The 18472-nt window shown below is 24.3% G+C and overlaps 1 protein-coding gene across 4 annotated transcripts in view; it reads left to right on the top strand.

Moving 5' to 3' along the window:
* The window catches only part of LOC107994862 (transient receptor potential cation channel subfamily V member 6), a 47667-nt gene extending 32884 nt beyond the window's left edge, over positions 1-14783 (top strand). For 3 of the 4 annotated variants that reach the window (XM_017051971.3, XM_017051972.3, XM_017051970.3), the window contains 6 exons: positions 313-510; positions 1448-1557; positions 4565-4902; positions 9268-9516; positions 10028-10331; positions 14020-14783. In XM_017051971.3, the coding sequence (XP_016907460.2) occupies positions 313-510; positions 1448-1557; positions 4565-4902; positions 9268-9516; positions 10028-10331; positions 14020-14197 (1377 nt within the window). In that variant the 3' untranslated portion in view covers positions 14198-14783. Of the gene's footprint in view, positions 1-312; positions 511-1447; positions 1558-4564; positions 4903-9267; positions 9517-10027; positions 10332-10668; positions 11993-14019 lie in introns of those variants that run through there. The other variant, XM_028665304.2, reaches the window with a different exon arrangement.
* The last annotated feature ends 3689 nt before the right edge of the window (positions 14784-18472 follow it).

Genomic DNA, 18472 nt, shown 5'->3' with positions numbered 1-18472 from the left:
ATATATATTATATCCATCTATATATTATAATTTTTAGAAATTATTGGGAATTAAAAATTTTGACGAATTGAAATCTATTTAAATTTAATTAATTAAAATTAAAAGTTTTAAATTTATTTAACGAGATTAAAACAAAATGAATTAATAACGAATTCTATTCATATAATATTTTAAAATAAAATATGACGTTTACAAATACGTCAACCATATTTGAAGAAAGAATTTAATAAAAATTTCCTGTTTAATTTACGAGTTAAATTAAAATAAAATATCGTAAAATTTCATAAGAATCCTATGTTTGAATGATTATAGTGGGCGAAAATCGTGGTTTCTCTGGAACGTGCAGTCTCACAGAAGGATGCACAGAATTATTTGCAAGAATATAGCATTAAATTGGGACCTGGAGATGACCCAAACAATCCTGCCTCGGAGCAGCGAGGAGTTCTGATTATTAAAAGTAAATCGAAAACCAAGGCGAAGCAACGCAAAGGCGCGGTAGTTAATTGGAAGGTAATGTATTTCCATCTTTTTGCTATGAATTGCTTGCTATGAATATCTATAAATTTGATTTTTTATTTGACTATTTTAATAAATTCTTTTCTCTCCATTATATACATAATTCAATTATTTTTTAGAAAAATTTTTTTTTGATTCATAAAATAATTTTTGCTGTGAAAATAATCATTATAAATTAATGTAATGAAATTATATAATTAATTTTTAAATAGAATGATATGTATATTTTTATCTCATATTTAATTTTCTTATCTTTATTGATATTGAATTCTACTATTGAGATATATGGAAATTAGGATATTAAATATTTATAAAACATTTTTAAACTTTAATATTAAAAGTGGTCTAAAAGTTATGTCGATTATGATATAAGATTAACATAAAATTGAAAACTGTTTGATAATGAATTAAAAATGATGAAAAAGTAACGTGAGTACAAATAATTGAAATAAATAAAAAAATATGTAAAACTATTTGAAATTAAGTTCATTGTTTGTCAAGAGATTTGCCTAACAGCGATTTGTAAACTGTTCTGATTGGAGTGGTAATAAATCGAGAGATAGTAGAGGATGAAAATGGAAATGGATTGGGTTGATTGAGGAATAGTTGGTTGTCGATTTTTCTCAGTTTGGAGAAGGTTAAAATTTCTGCTACACTGCTGTTACTGGACAATTGTCGTTCGCGTGTTTGAATTATTTTTTGTATCTTATAACTATAGAATTTATTAGAATTTAATAATCATTTTTAACGGATAATGAAATAATTGATCGAATTTATTCAAATATATCGATTTCAATATCAATATTCAATATTTCGATTATCATTATCAACTATGCAATGTACAATTCAATTTTCTTTTATTTTCTAATTTTTAAAAAAATTGTTTATCATTTAATCATTCATTTTCAATTTCAATGTTTTCTGATTATAGCGTGTGGGCAAAGTGACGATAAACGAATTGAAAAAACGTGGCTTAACAGGAGAGGAATTACGACGAATTATGTGGGGACGAGCTTCTTTTTCTACACCTGTCAGAGTAAGGTAATATTCACTCTTATATATTATTTAGAAAGTTTTTTCATAAAGCATCGATTAACAAAATTTTACTTTTTTTGAAATATTTATTATAATTCAAAACTAATTATGCAAAAATTGATTTTTCTATTTTTTAAATAAACAAGTAGAACTTATTAAATATTATCTCAAAAATTTTTAAAAATTCATTTTTTTATATTAACAAGTAATTTTTAATTTTCTAAAAATGTAATCTCCTTAATTTCAAATTAATTTTTATATCTAAAAAAAATATTTAAATAAAATTTTATTTATTTACAATTAAGAAACATTAATCGTTATATTATCTTCATTTTTGATCTTCATCTTCTTCCTGCTTTTATGATTCAAATATAAATGTTATGAAATAATTTAAAACACTCGTAAGTTTCTATCAACATCGTTAATTGATTCATTTACGACATACTAATTAAGCGATACAATATACATACCTACATATGTAGATTGTGTATCAGTTTGATTGGAATGCGATATAATTGACCTTGGATTTGTGGCGGTTAATATGCAAGGCGTCAAGGTTACGAAACCAGATATTAACGTCAATAAACGTGTTACATTCGATATCGAGAATATTGAGAGGTGTGACACGTGACTCGATAAATTATGTATGATCTAGCAGAGAGTGATATTAGCGACCGCGATCCTCGACAAATCTATTGCTAGGAATCCGCTTGTCACAGTATCTTGCTTTAAAGACACTGGAATTTCCAACAATTTGTGTTAATGATCCTTATATCATACGGTATAGTGTTTGAAATGTAGGATATATGAATGAAAATATTGTGAATTCTACTGTGGTTATACTATGTGCATGTTACAGTTATAAAAGTCTTAGCACAAATTTTTGTACAAAGTTTATACATAGAAAAATCTAACCTAAAAAAATTTTCAGTGAAAATTTCAATATATATAAAGTATAATGAAGTAATTTTTTCCGTGAATATCATAGAAAGAGTGAAATTAAGTTTTAAGTTTAAAAATTTGTTTATATTTTGAATATAATTTTATATTTATTTTGAGTATTATTAAAATATAAAACTAAGGATTTTAGAAATGAATTTTAAAAACATGTTTGACAAAAATTCTGCTACACTGTAAGATATAGATTATATAATTTTAAATTTAATATTTTTTTAAAATATATTATTTAGTTTCGTAAATAGTTTATATTGATTATCTTCTTGAAATGTTTTCTTTTTCGTATCAATATTGAATATTTAGAATAACGTATAAGTGTACTTTAGTTATTGTTATATTATAACAATTCCAAATAATTCCATGCATTCCATAATCATAAAATTTTTATCCATAATTTCATAATTTTATTAGAGTTATAGATACAAATTCATATAATTTTAAATATCATATGATATTAGAAAACATTCGTATTAATATTTTTAATAGATTAAATTAATTTTAATGGCATTTAATTTCAATTTATTTTAATGTCAAAGAAATTATAGAAAATTATCCAGATACTTAAACAGCTTTTCCATCGATTCGGTAATTATCACGATATATATTTAGCATAATATTTCGAACTTTTTTAATTACCGAACTTAAATAATTAGATAAAATGACTTCAGATGGTTTTAATATCTCGAGAAGTATTAAAGGCATTAGAACCTGAATCATTTAAATTTTATGCATTATATTTTACGATAAATACGAGAAGGCGTAACATTAAGAATGGATATTATACGACGTATGTATTACCATTACAAAAATCGAATAAAATCGCGTTTTATATTTTTTTTGCAATCGATATATCGGTGTTTCTTAAAATATTTATGGTAAACCGCGACATGCATATTCTGTTCGATTTCAATCGCGTTTTTTTCAAACGTTATTCTTTTAATTTAAATATTCAGATAAATCTCAAACGTACAGGTTTATGAATTTTCAAAATTATTGCTCTCGGTTTCATTCGAGTTTCACTTTTGCACGTAAATTAATTTCTTTGAATTACATACTCGAATACTCCATCGAATAGAAGAAATTCATAAAATTGTGCATTTAGGATTTTTAAACGAGTATTTTTAATTAAGAATAAAAAAATAGTAATAATAAAAATTATTTATTGATTAATTTATTAATGAGGTTAATTATGCCAAATTTCATAACGAATTGATCTTCAAATACTTTTTTTAACTATTTTACTTTAATGATCTTGAGCGATTTTCAAATATCTTAGATGTTTTCAAAATAGATCATCATAATTTAAAATATAATCATTTAAAATATACTATGAAATTAAACATTCCTTTCCTTAAAATAAAATATTTATTTTATAACAAATTTACAATTTTTTTTATTTAAAAAAATATATATATAGATGGTTCAAAGCTTTCCATTATTTTTTTATTATAATTGTTTCGAATTTAATTTTTCATTTATATTTTATCGATATTAGTCTATTTTATATTAATGTTTACAGTATTAAAAATTTCATATTAAATTAATAATCAATAAACAATCAATAATGAATTTAACAATTTTTAATTTATTATAAATAAGCAATTACTAAAAGTTTTTTTCATTGAAACATTTGAATATACATAATTCAATATATATTTTATTATTGAGTGTAAATTTTGTAATATAATAATAAGTATATCTTCATATATGTATATAATAATTAATTAAGGAATTCAAAGGATAAAAATAACAAATGATTCTCTTATTTTATGATAATTATATATATATATATATATATATATATATATATATATATATATAATTATTGATAATATATCATATATAATCTCAGATAAAAATAAATCATACTCTTACAAATTAATTATGTTATAGAATTAATTATAACATAATTATGTAATGAATTATATCCATACAACAAATTAGTTATAATAATCAAAATTAATTATTACAAAATTAACTGTTAATTATAAAATTAATTATAAAATTATTTTACATATAAAAGTGACCAAACGAAAAAGGATTAATTTCTGCGCAGTCCAAAAGGGGTTAAGCCTCAAGTTTCTGTGGTGACCGCCGGTTTCGGGGACGCGTTGACCACAGCTTTGGATGTCATGACGTTCGCTCATGATCTCGACTTGTCCACCGCAACGGAAGGAATTCCAACCAACATCGATGCCAAGCAGTCGAAACCAAAGAGTGCTACCAAGGAGCAGACGAAATCGACGGTGAATAATCAGCAGAACGTGACGACGAACATAGAACCGTTGAAATCGACAACGGAAAATGTGGACGACCAGACGAACAATTCTAGGGAAAAAAAAGTAACTAGCCAGGCTGCAGCCGTACACGAGATGAATTTGAAGAATGCGAATCGTAAGTAAAATGAATATCTAAAAAAATAAATGTTAAAAAAAATTTTAAAAAGTGATAATGGAAAGGGAAATATACGTTTTGTGAATTTTTCAGAGATGCTTGGTAATTTTCTTTTATAGATATGTTAAAAATTTTTTTTAAATATTTTGAAGTAATATTTTTATATTTGATTTTGACTGTATTTTATTTTGTTAAAGAAAGTTTATATTAATATAATGAAAAATGATTGAATGAGAAGTTTGATGATTAGGTTAGATTGTGAATTCAGATATTTCAGAGTAGAATGAATAAAATTACAAAATAGCTTTATAATTATAATTATAAAATTGTATTTTTAACAAAGGAATTATGTATATTTTTAAATATCTGACTTCAAAAAAATTAGATTAAGTTAAATTATATCAAATGGAAAAAATTCAATATTAAAATAAATATTTGTATTTTTAACAAAATATTTTGATAAAAACATAAATATAAATTTTCAGTTCAATTAAAAAATTCATTCTGATAAAATATTTTTTATATAACATATTATATATTACAATCGATTTAATGTATAATTCTCACTTTTTAAATTTATTGAACAAGATCGATTTTAATTAAAATAAAGATATAATAAGATTAAGGTTTTTAATTAAAATAAGGATTAAAGGAACAATCTTCCCTTGCTTTTAAAACTTCTCTTTGCCAATTATAAATAATTATACCCTTTTAATACAAAAGGTACACAATAACAAATATATATGTATATGTATATATAAACCTTTCTTTGAACTGTTTTTTTATACATCTCTTCATAATTCGTTTGTTAAAATTTCACAATGAAGGAAAAGAAGAAAAAGAAAAAATTAATAATACTATATAATTAAATCAATTCTGCATGAATACCAATTCTCATTTAATTTACATGTATAAATCATAAATGATTTAACAAGATCCATTTTCCAAATATGGTATCATACATTTATAGATTAATATTGAGGAGTGGAATAATTAAAAAAAAAAATTCGAGATAACCAGAATCAAGTTCGGCTAAATATTTCAAGTTTTAGTTCACTTTGGTTCGTTATCGAGTCTCGTTAATTCGGCACTCAATTAAATCTTGCAAATTCTTTCCTAGTTACCTCAATCATTATGCTTGCATAATGATCTATGCATATACAAGATGAATGCTTTGAAATCGATTACTTATGATTCGATATTATTTTAAAGAGGAGACGAAATAGTAATTTTAATTGAGATAATTTGTTAATCAAAACGAAAGAATTTATTGATATATATATCATAATAAATTAATACAATTTTGGTCTAATTGTATTTTTTGTAAAAATTATAGTATTTTGTTATTAGTCTTTTTAATTGTCAATTTTATTTCAACATTTCCATTAACGAAAAATATTTTTTAATTTTTTTTTTTCTTTTTTTTTACTGAATATTTTCACATCAGGTTGTAGATTTTAATTACTTTTCAATGAATTTGATTAAAATATATTTTTTAAGTATTAAATATTATTTGACATATTTTTTTATAAAAAAATATCTCTGTTAATTTATATCAGTTTTTGTCTCATTATTTTTAAATGATGATTATTAATAGTTTAATATATTTATTATTCAAAATAGAATTAATTTTTTTATAGATGTTCTTGTGTCTTATTAAATTCATTATTAGAATAAATTAAATTAAATATATATATGTTTTTTACTATATGTTGAGAGAAAACACAAAATTATTTTTATTAAATATTAAACAAAAGTATTAAAATCCATAAAATAAATATACTTTTTATGTCTTCATCAAAATTAAATTTCATTAAATTTCTGACAAAACTTTCTAAAATAATTCCATTTTTTTTCACTTCCACACTAAAATTTAATTTAATTTTATTAAATTATTACCACAGATTCATAAAACTCGTTTATTTTATTATTCTTTTCAATTAATTATTAATTAAGACTTCCATTCCTGTTGAAACTAAAAATATATATTATATTTTTAATTTATCAATACTTTAGCCAAATACTTTTAAAATATTTAAAAGTATTTAATAATAATAACAAAAATATAAAAATATAATATAAATTAAAATATTACAGTAATGAAAAATATAGCAATAATACTTTTCCAATTCGCAATTTCCATTATTTTAAATTTATATTAACATATTTCTTCAACTCATAATTTACCAAAATTATTTTAAATCATATCCTCAAATATCTTACTATTCAAATATTTTCATTCTTATATCTATTTTTCATAAATATTATTTTTAAAACTTACGTTCAATATTTCAACTCACACTCTCCGAAATTATTTTTATTATTTTTATTACACAAATATTTTCATTCCTCAATATTTATGATATCCTTGATAGATATCATTTTCGAAAACTAATATTTAACATACATATTTTTTATTATTTAAATTTTTAACATTCGCACGTTCAAATATCTACCACTATACAGGCGAATACAAACAAACAAACAGATATACACACATAAAGACTTGATTAACGTTTCGAACAGAAACATATTTCAAATATTTTATAGCATCGTGCGATGCTGTTTCCGTTGTCCTTGATCTCGTTTCCGCCCACGAGCAACATAACAAAATGTCACTGTTTCAAGCATCGGTACACAACAAGCATTCCCCATTTTTTTCCCCATCACGAAAAATAATTCACATTCGTCAGGATTTAACGCAGCTTTGCCAACTTTTATTACGATCACGGCCGCTTTGTATGCACCGCGTTAATAAAACTTGGGGAAAACATAGTTCCGCGCATTAAAATAATGAAAACCAGTCTATTTTCGCTGTGCGGCGATGGATTTTCAGAGGAAGCGGATTTTCATTAAAAATCGAACGTCTGCATTGTGAAAATGATGATTCAAACGTAATGAAAAAAAAAAAAAAAAAAAACACCTGCTTTGCTGGATTTTCGAACGAATAAATTCGGGAAAAATATGTAACGATACGTATCCAACTCATATATGCGTCGTGTGTATGGTTCCTCATTTGAAGGTCAAAAGAATAAATAAGATAAATTATTGAATTGTTATTGTGCAGTTTGATGACAATCATCAGTTTGTACAAAAACATAATAAATTCATTTAAAATTATAAAATTAAGTGAATTGTTAATCTTGATGAAAACAATTGAATATTTAATGTAGTATCTAAATATCTATTTTATGTATAAATGTAATTAATTGTAATTAAAGTAATAAAAATAAATAGATATGTATAATTATAGCTCTATCTTAATAAATTATAATATAAATTTTGTCGGAATTTTCAATCATTTTCAATCGTATAACAAAAAAATATGAAATTATTCACAGGTTTTATTGTTCTGCTGTTAATATATAAATATATAAATATCGTATGTAATATATAAATGAGCGATTTAGATTGATTTATATCAGCTTATATATTTAGCTCAAATGTCAGTCTCTAGAAAAATAAGAGTTCGTTGAGTAAAAATGAGGAACAACAATGAAATTGAGGACATTTATAAAAAAAATTTAATTAAGTATTCAAAAAAGATCAAAGCAATCTTTTTGCATTCAACAATTATAATTAGTGTAAAGATGAAGATGAAAACGTGCTTATATCTGTAGGATTTCTTTTCATTACAGAAATATTGAAAGGATTCTTTCCATGTAATTTAATACTTCTTTATTCCTGGTTTATTTGTTGTTGGGTGAAGTTTATTTGAATGGTATTTGTTTCAGAATATTGATCCTGGTGACAAGTTGAAATTTTTGTAAATAAAATAGTATAGGATTACAATTTTTTATTATAAATAACAATTTTATTATCGTTTTTGAATATTCTTTTGTATATTTTTTGGAATATATGTTAAAAATTAATTAATTGTTTTAAGATAACTTCTATTTCATTTTTAATTTATTTAATTGAAAAATTCAGTGAAAAGTTAACGAACAATTTTAAAAATATAATTAATAAATACAATTTCAATAAATATTACATCATAAAAATAAATCTATAAATTTCATTTTTGAATTGAATTTTGAATGTCTAATCTTATTTAAAATAATGATTTTACAATAAAGAAACTGAATTTTTAAACAAAACAATTACATATTTTCATAATTACATAATTATAAATACAAAACAAAACATATAATCTATCCTTAAATTGAAAGGCAATAACTCTGAATATCTGACTTTAAAAATTTTAGGTTATAAGAATTTTAGTATTCAAAAATTCAAACATGATCTTGAAAATAATACATATATCCATTTTTTTTCAATGTTTATTTTAACAATTCATATGTTTCACGATACATTGAATATTTAAAAAAAAATATTTCGGAATACATATACATATATTTGTTCCAGATTCGAGCGTGACCGAGGATTTTCAGGATCCGCTTTTGGAACTTGTGATTGCTTCCGAAAATACGAACGATCCCGAAACCCTGCTCGAAATAGCGAAACGTGCCGCTGCGGGCTTCGAAACAGAAACCAGCTCTAAAATAAATCTTCAAATTTTAGAACAATTCACGATGACGAAGATACCTATGGAGGAGAAGGTCAACGTTACGAGAAAACAATATTTCGTCGAGTCGAGTGATAATGACTTTGGAGGTGATAACAAAATTATTTTTATTTTGGACAATGAATTCATTAAATTTAATCTTATGAAATTTTATTTAATAATTTGTTATTTTAATTTTTAAAAAATGTTAAATCTAGAATTAAAATTTAATTTTAGACATTTAATTTATTTCTTGAAGAATCATCTTGAATGAAACGAGAAAATAAATATACTTCAGAAAAAATTTTATTTAAAATTTGATTTACTTCACAATTTACATTTTTGCTAGCACAAACAATTTTATTAGAACCTAACCTAACTCTGAAGAATGATACATCACAAATAATGGATCTTCTTTTGAAAATTTTCATTGTCAACGAGTAAAATATTTAAGATATATGAAATAATTATTATGAGAAAAGATTATAAATATCACCATTAAAATGTTGGAAGTATTTCTATAATTAAATTATTCAAAAACGAAATTACCTCGACAGTGAATTTCACTGGAGAGCGTTAAGTGTCACGTGAATTTCATGAAAATTGATTGTCTTATCGCAGGCGACAACTTGCTCGGGACTGAGGCCCGTCTACGTAGAATAAGATCAGCGAACAACAGATTTATCACGACACGTAGACGGTCACGGAACGTCGACGACGACCTGTCATCCACATCTTCCACGTCTATGGACAGAAATCCTCGATATCAGTCGTTGCTCAACGGCCATGAAAACTCGATCGACCATCCAATCGAGAGTCGAGAGTGTTCCATAGAAGCAATTAACTCGCAAATAAAGCAGAACGGACCGTGCGAAACAATGAAGGCCAAGGTCCAGAAGAGAAGACCAAAAACGGCCAAAAATAGGTACGTCGTTGTCCAAAACAATGATCACAATGATATTTGCAACGAAATTTATAAATTTGTAAATTTGAAACATATTTTCGAAGCAATTAAAGGTTTTTTAATTTATGGACTGAAATTTAAAGGTATAAAATTTTTTTTATAGAAAATTCTTCATTTTATAAATTCAGATAATATTATTTTGTGCATTTGCTATTTAAAATTTGTTATTTTCCTTTTTGTTAAAGAATTTTTTAATTCAATTGTTTATTTTTTAAGGTTAGGATTTCGTTACTAGAAAATCACTAGGATTAATTAAACGATGAAAATAATAATTATATTAAAAGATTCTTTTTTGCAGAATTCGATTTCGTTTCAATTAGTTTATACTTATCGCATAGCAGTATTGCACGAGACATCTGACATTTTAACGTCATCTATATATTCTTCAACTGTCATCGATCCCCATTATTCATTTCCACACCGCTCAAACATTTCATAAAGACGTACACACGTAAAACGTCAAAACAATTATCATTTAAAGAATATTGGAGAATGGAAATTCGTGGTACGGTTGAACAGTCTTCTTTGATTTTAATGAAATTTCATCGAGGACCGCGCAGCGGGTACGTCCAACAGAGAAATGAAAGTATAGAAAACACACAATTTCCTGGACCAGGCTGAAAAAGTAATTACAACATAATAGCCCGAGTTACAATGTTTCATCTCGTTTGTGTTAAGCTACGATCCAACAGAGACACATAAAAATATACAGGGTGTTCGTTGCCAAGATTTTTAAAGCTTTCTAAAAATTATAATAATAAAAATTTCCAAAAAGTTTTATTTAAAATGATAAAAAAAGATCAAAATTATAATTTCTGATATCAAGAAAAGATCTTGGAATGATTTTAATTTATTATTAATTTGAATTGGTTTCATAAGATTCATATTAACTTGTTAAAAATCAGACTTTTAAGAGATTTATCTATATAATTAGTGATTATCTCAAGATTAATTAAAATTTTGTTACCAAGATTTTATTTTTACATAAATCAATTTTCTTACAAAGAATAAATTCTTCCTAGTTCAGTTATAATTTTGAGACACCCTATATATACCCTATACATACAATCAGACTGAAACAGAAGTACGGTGCAACACAATCAACAATCGATTCGTGTGCCGACATATCGAGGCATGGGGTACACGCAATATTGGAACATAGATTTCCTATTTAGATTTGTCGAATGTTTCCTTCCACTATTTTCCGGTACAGAATCGGGGAACAGACAGATTCGTTTCCGTACTCGTGGACGGAATTAAGAGACGGGGTTTCATATTATTTCGCGCGAGTGAAATTTGTTGAAATTTGTGTAAAGTTTGTTGATATACGATGATACAGATGATGAATATAATTGGAAAGGAAAATAATTCTATTTGATTTTAGTTATATATTATTTTGATTAGTTTATAATTACATCGATCCGTATTGCTGTAAATAAATGGTGACTATATTCAATTATTTGTACAATATTATATTAATATTTGGTAATTAATAATTACAAAACAATCTGTTATTTATTGAAAATAATAATTATAATAATGAATTTATTTTTTTAAAGATTAATAAAATTAAAGATTAAAGACTTATAAAATTAAATAAAATTAGAAAACAATCTGATATTTATTGAACATAATAATCAATTTTTACCACGTTAAGCGGTTACGTTTGATAGATAATATATTAAAAAAAAATATTTCCATAAAAACGGGCGATTTGTGTGACATTTTGTCTGCAAATGCGTAAGATTTATTTTCAAACATTGTAACAAAAACGTTTTGTATTATATTCGCGAGATAACAACTAAGCACTGTGAGCAACAGACAATGATTTCATTGTGACAATTAATCACTGCGCTAGTCTATAGTTTCGAGTGACTCGTTTTCCTGTAGTCTCATTGTTTCAATACACGATTACTTAGAAATTGAACAATGAAAAATTGTGTATCTTGGAAGTCGTAATTCTTAATAGAGTTAACTGAAGGTCGATTCTTTTTGAAACTAAAAGAAAAAAGAAAAATGAATTTATGGATCAAGTATTTTTTCTTTACATTAATTGCATTATATATGAAATTAATGTTTTTCTTTTATAACAGTCAAATATTCTAAAAACTCTTTTTTTTATATTTATATATGAATCAGTATTATATTTAATATTACAATGTGATTATATTAAAATATATGAAAATTCAAAATACGCATGATTCTTAAATTATAGAATATTCAATCGGAAAAAATCGGGTAAAATCGGATATGATCAATTTTTGAATCCGATTTTTATTATCTCACCCGATCATATCCGAATTCTTTCGATTCATCCTAAAAAGTTCGACTTTCGGAGTTACATAATTAATTATTTATTTTAGACAAAATTTTATCATTTTATCCATACATTATATAAAAAAAAGTTATACTTGTCATCCTTTCTCATTAATATCAATATTAATGTAGTGTACATAATATTAAAATTTTTTATTCAAAATCCTAAAACAAATAATAAATATTTCATCTAACAAAATGATGGATAGCATTTTCTAAACAAGCATTGTAAATTAATATTTCGAATTTTCTATTATGATATGTAATAATATGTAATATGTACAGTCCGCGTATGTTGGAGCGTTATAGTTGGTTTTCGATGAAATGTCAACGTCCCTTGTAATTATTCCATGGAACTCGATGCGCCGATAAATTATTAATCACTCGTTAATAATTCTTCTTTAAACGGACGTGACGGGACAACGAAATCGGATCACGGAGTATCCAATCGTTCGATAAACAGTATTCGAAATCACGCGAGCGCGATATTGCACTCGCAACATGTGAAAGAAGGAATTTAAACGTTTTGGGAAACGATATCGGTGATATCGGCTATTATTAAAGGCAAATTGAAATGTTTTGCTTTATTACACGGGATAAAAGTGAAGTGAGAGGATAAATCGAGATTATGTCATAAAAGCCGAACAAGGGAAGTGAATTCGCGAATATTGGCACAATGGATTGGTTGTTTATTCGATTTGGGTCTACTTTAATTTGTTCCTTTTTTTCATATTGGAAGATAGAGAAATATAAATAAAGAAATGAGAATTAAACGAATACTTTCATTTTCAAAAAATTATTTATTTGATAAATGAAAACAACAATTATATATTATATATACTGAAAATTATAAAAATTATATTAAATTGAAATTAGCTAATATATAAATATACTTGAAAAGTTTTTAAACTTAATTTATTAAAAGTAAAATTATGAATGAAAAAAAAAAATTATTGAAACATCATATATAATATCACATACAATATAAAATTCAATTCACGATACAAATCTATTTAAGACAATGAAAAAGAACTCGAGATCTATTCAACTTTCATTTAACATGCACCAAACCTAACCTTTAAATATAAAAAAAATATTTATTTTATATCATGCTCTAAATTACAAGTTCCAATCATAAAAAAATTTTAAAAAATAAATGAAGAAAAAAAATTCTCTCAAATTTTCTTACTAAAATAACAAATCCCAAAGAAGTCCAGTTCCAAATCGCAATCGAAAGCAATATCTGCAACATTGGTGCAACTGTGTGCACATGAACACAACTGGGTTGACCATTCGTTTAATGGTTTCTCTGTTCGATACGATGCATGCACAGGGTATCGCCGAAGGAAATAGAGAAGGCTGGTCCGAGGAGAAGAGAATCGATCGAGCGGAATAAGGCGGTTTCACCGGCAACATCGCCCACGGATCCGCTCGAGCCATGGAGCACACGCGGCATTAAGGACATGAACACGATATTGGCTTGGGAAGAGACCGCGCCGGACAGTCCTTAACGAAACTTTACGATATTATGCACCGTGTAACTCCAGCTAGTCAACCAACCGACAAAATGCCACCTTGTTTTTGCCATCCTCTTCGTCGAAAACTGAAAACCCGTCTAGGGAAACTAGAGCTCGTTCGAAACTCGGCTTAGAGATTCGAAGGTGTTATAGGTTCTTCGACGATTCCATGGTAACTTCTAGGGAATATCATGGAAAGAAGTTTGTAAATTGGATATGATTTACATTACAGTTTTGTAATTTAACATTAAGAAAATTATATATTTTGTATCTTAGGAAATAGAATCGTTAAATAATATATTAGTGTACAGAGAAAGAAAATTTATAGGTTAAATGTGCATTTGATATTATAAAAAAAATTTTATAAATTAAGAAGTGGAATTATTAAATATGTTAATAACGAAATTTGTAGGTTAAGTGTGCATATTATTATTAAAAAAGAAATTTTGTAAATTAAGTAATAAAATTAAATTTTACTTAATAAGATAGATTATAAATTTATAATAATATAAATAAGATAAATTATAAGATACTTTATTTGGAAGCATTTTATAATAAAAAATTGAAATGTACTTGCAAATGACATGTTTGGAAAATATTAGTTATTAATTGATGAATCTATAATTGATACTAAATTGATACTTTTAATATCCAAGTTATGAATTTTATATTATTTTCTATATTATTTTCTATTTAAAATTCATACTTTTTTTATAATATTTTTTGTAAGTTATTTGATTTTATTTGAACATATATTCTTATTTTCTTACTAAAAAAATTTCAAAGAAAAATATTTTTTTTTGAATATTAAATATAGTAAATATTAATATTTTCCTTTTTTTGTATTTAAATCTTTTTTAAAGGAGTTACTTTTTGTATAAAATGATTTTTTTATATTATACAATCTATATTTTTTATGTTATTCTTTATATTACATATTATTCATCATATAATTTTTTTTAATTACTAATATTTATCTTAACTTATTTTTAGAAAGAAATAATAAAGTCTAATATTATTATGGATTAAATTAGTTTTTTCCTTTTTACTTTTTTAAAAAATAATTTATTTAAAAAAATAAAATTAAGTTTTATAATTTCTTTATGCGAATATAAAAAAATTAATTATATTAGAATAGTTTATTTGAAATTATTTAACTTTTATTTGAATCATTTTCCTCTACGAATAATAATAATGATATAAATAAATTCTTTGTTTTTTAATTTTAGAAATATTTATTTTTATATAGTTAAAAAGAACTACCATTTTTTTGCAATGTTGAATACTTTTAATTTTTTTTATTCTGGAAGATTCGGTAATATATGGATGATTCAATTTTAATTTTCTCATTTATTTATATTTTTCATAATATTAAAGATTTTGCATAAAAATTGAATGATTCAAAAAATAATAGCTGAATTTTTTTTAGTAAAAAAATTTATTTTATTGATAAAAATTTCAATAAAATTTCAATCCACGTTTTTTTTATTATTATTGATATAAATTTAATTTGTCAATGTTATTCTTATTCTCTTTCATTCGATTTTCAAAAATTTATTTCGTAATACTATTTTTTTATAACTCATTCCTATATTTATTTCAAGCAAAGTGTTATTAAAATACTTACGAAAAGTTTCTCACTATGATCTACTATTTACAAGAATGAAAAATGTATTGTGCAAAGTTACGAACTTTTTCTTTTCGAAGTTACGCTCTTTGAAAACCGCGCGCAAAGTTCTATCGACTTCTCCGTTTAATGATCCAGACATAGTACAGTCTTTGTACGATAAAAGAAGCATAGAAAAAAAGGAAGAAAAAATATATGAAACTGTATAATTGTAAATATTTCTTTTTAAAATTTCAATACTATATGTATAATTTATAATACTCCCTTAAGCATCCTATCTAATATGATTTTGAAAGAAATTTTCTTTCAGGTTCTTGCATACCTAGGTAAATTTTTATGTACATAAAAGCATTGAAGCATGCGAGATATAGAGTTCAACGTCAAGGGGTTAATTTGTTTTACGATCGATCTTAAAATATCCATGAATAGCACTTAAAATCTTAAATACTTTGACACTTAAATGTCAACAATATTGACAATAGTAATTTTTTCAATATTTTAAATTTTATTTCTAATTTTTTAATATTTTAAATATTATTTTGATTATTATCATTATTTGAAAGTCGTATCATAAATACAATATACAACTGTGTTGAATTGAACTTAACTCAATTACCTAAACATGTGGTAGATGCATTAACTTAAAACATTTATCATTTTGGAAAAAGTCTGTGAATCAAGAACTTAGGTACAAACGATACGCAAAAGCCTCATAGGTGTTTGATCTCAATAGCATGCAACAGTAATTAGTCCTCTTATCGGTGCAATTTCATTAATAAACTATGTTACTGCCCTATTTTTATTGTCTGGAGACTAACGGAGTTATGTGTACCAACGTCATGTACAGAATTATCATAGATTTGATATACATATAGAGAAAAAAAGAAAAAAAAATATTGAGAATTGTTTTATCTATTTCTTTTACGGAAATAATTTACGTATAAGCAAGATAAGAGATTAAATGAAAAAATAAATTGTTTTCAAGATATTTCTTTATTTTTTATTAATAATCATTATTTACATTATTTTGAATTCATTTGATCAAAATTTTATAAAACAAATATAATTCTACGTATAAATAGAAATAGAACATATAAAATATTTTTAATCTGAAGTGAAGTACTATTTCTAGAAATTTATTTAATTTTCTTCGAATATTTTATTATAATCTTGATTTATTTTTTTCGAGATCGATTATTTTGGTTATAAAAGTTTATTAACTTAAGATATCACAAAATGAAAAAATATAATATTTTAATTTATGAATGAATAATTTTATTTAAATGTTTAATTATTTTAACAATTTATTAGTTAAAATCTAAACTGTATTCTTATTGACAAGATAACCAATAATATTTATTTATTTAAAAATCTTTCCAAAAATAGAAAAACTAAATCTAAAATCGAATCAATTTCAATCTCTATTAAAAAACATTTTAAAGATCATAAACTTTTTCAAACGTTAAATATACATTATCAATTTAATTTAAATGGATATATAAAAATCATAAAATATTAAATAAAATAATATTTTTAATAAAAGAAATTAATTTTCATTTTCATTTAATTATTTAAACTTCAATAATTCCAAGTATATAGTGCAAGAGACAACATAACCTAAAATCTAAGAAACTTAACGCACATCATATTTTTCTTATTTCTCTTTTTTCTTTTTTTCTTTTCATAAACGAAAAAAGTATCGAACAAAATATAGAATTTCAGTTATCTATAAACTTTTCTTAATCTTTCTTTTGTGGTAAGGCTGTTGCTATTCTAACGAAACCATGAATGAAAGAAAAAGAAAAAACAATATAAGAAAAAGGTTCGCCGACTCGAAAAAGTTTCCGCCTCCCGCGCGTATTGAAACAGTAATGATATGGGAAGAAGACGGTGGGATAACGAAATGAAAACACGTGCTGAACATCCGAGAATCGTCCAACTTACCGGTGAGTTGCGTCAACGCCGTTTACGCGTTATAGCGGTTTCGCCTGGGGAGCTATATGGCAGCGCTATGCACCGGAACTTCCGGTGTAAGTCGAAATAAAAATCCGACAGAGCATAATTGAGCACGTAAATACTTGTAAATACACGAATATTGTTCTTGAATTTTATAGACGTAATTAAGTATTATTTTCTTTAAAGAGATTCACTAGAAGTAAAATATACAAAAAATTGTAAATAAAAAATAAAAATAACGATTAGAAGTGATTGAAATACAATTTCATTTTATATTGATTATTTTATTTAAAATTCTAAAAAATTAAAAAAGTTAAGATAAGAAAATAAATTATAGTCACTTTTTTTAATCGACATAAAATTTTCTAAAATGATTAGTTATTTATAAATTTTATGTAATAAGCTTATCAACTTTAATAACATATAAAAGAATGTATTAAACAATTTCACGCTTAAATAGAACAATTGTTGGAAAGATAAAGAAATTAATTGCGATTATAAATTATTACGTTAGTGTTTTATTAATTTATCAGACCAACCTTTTTGTGTATTTTTACTATAACAGTTGATTTTGGACAGTGCGATTGTTCAAATATATATTCTTCTATATTTCGCATGAAATATACATTTAACACAATGAACATATTTTACTAACTGATATTTCTACTTCATGACGCAGAAATTAC

Source organism: Apis cerana, linkage group LG1 (assembly GCF_029169275.1).
Source record: "Apis cerana isolate GH-2021 linkage group LG1, AcerK_1.0, whole genome shotgun sequence".
Lineage (NCBI taxonomy): Eukaryota > Metazoa > Arthropoda > Insecta > Hymenoptera > Apidae > Apis > Apis cerana.
The sequence above is the reverse complement of the archived record's forward strand: the minus strand, read 5'-3'. Positions and strand labels throughout refer to the sequence as shown.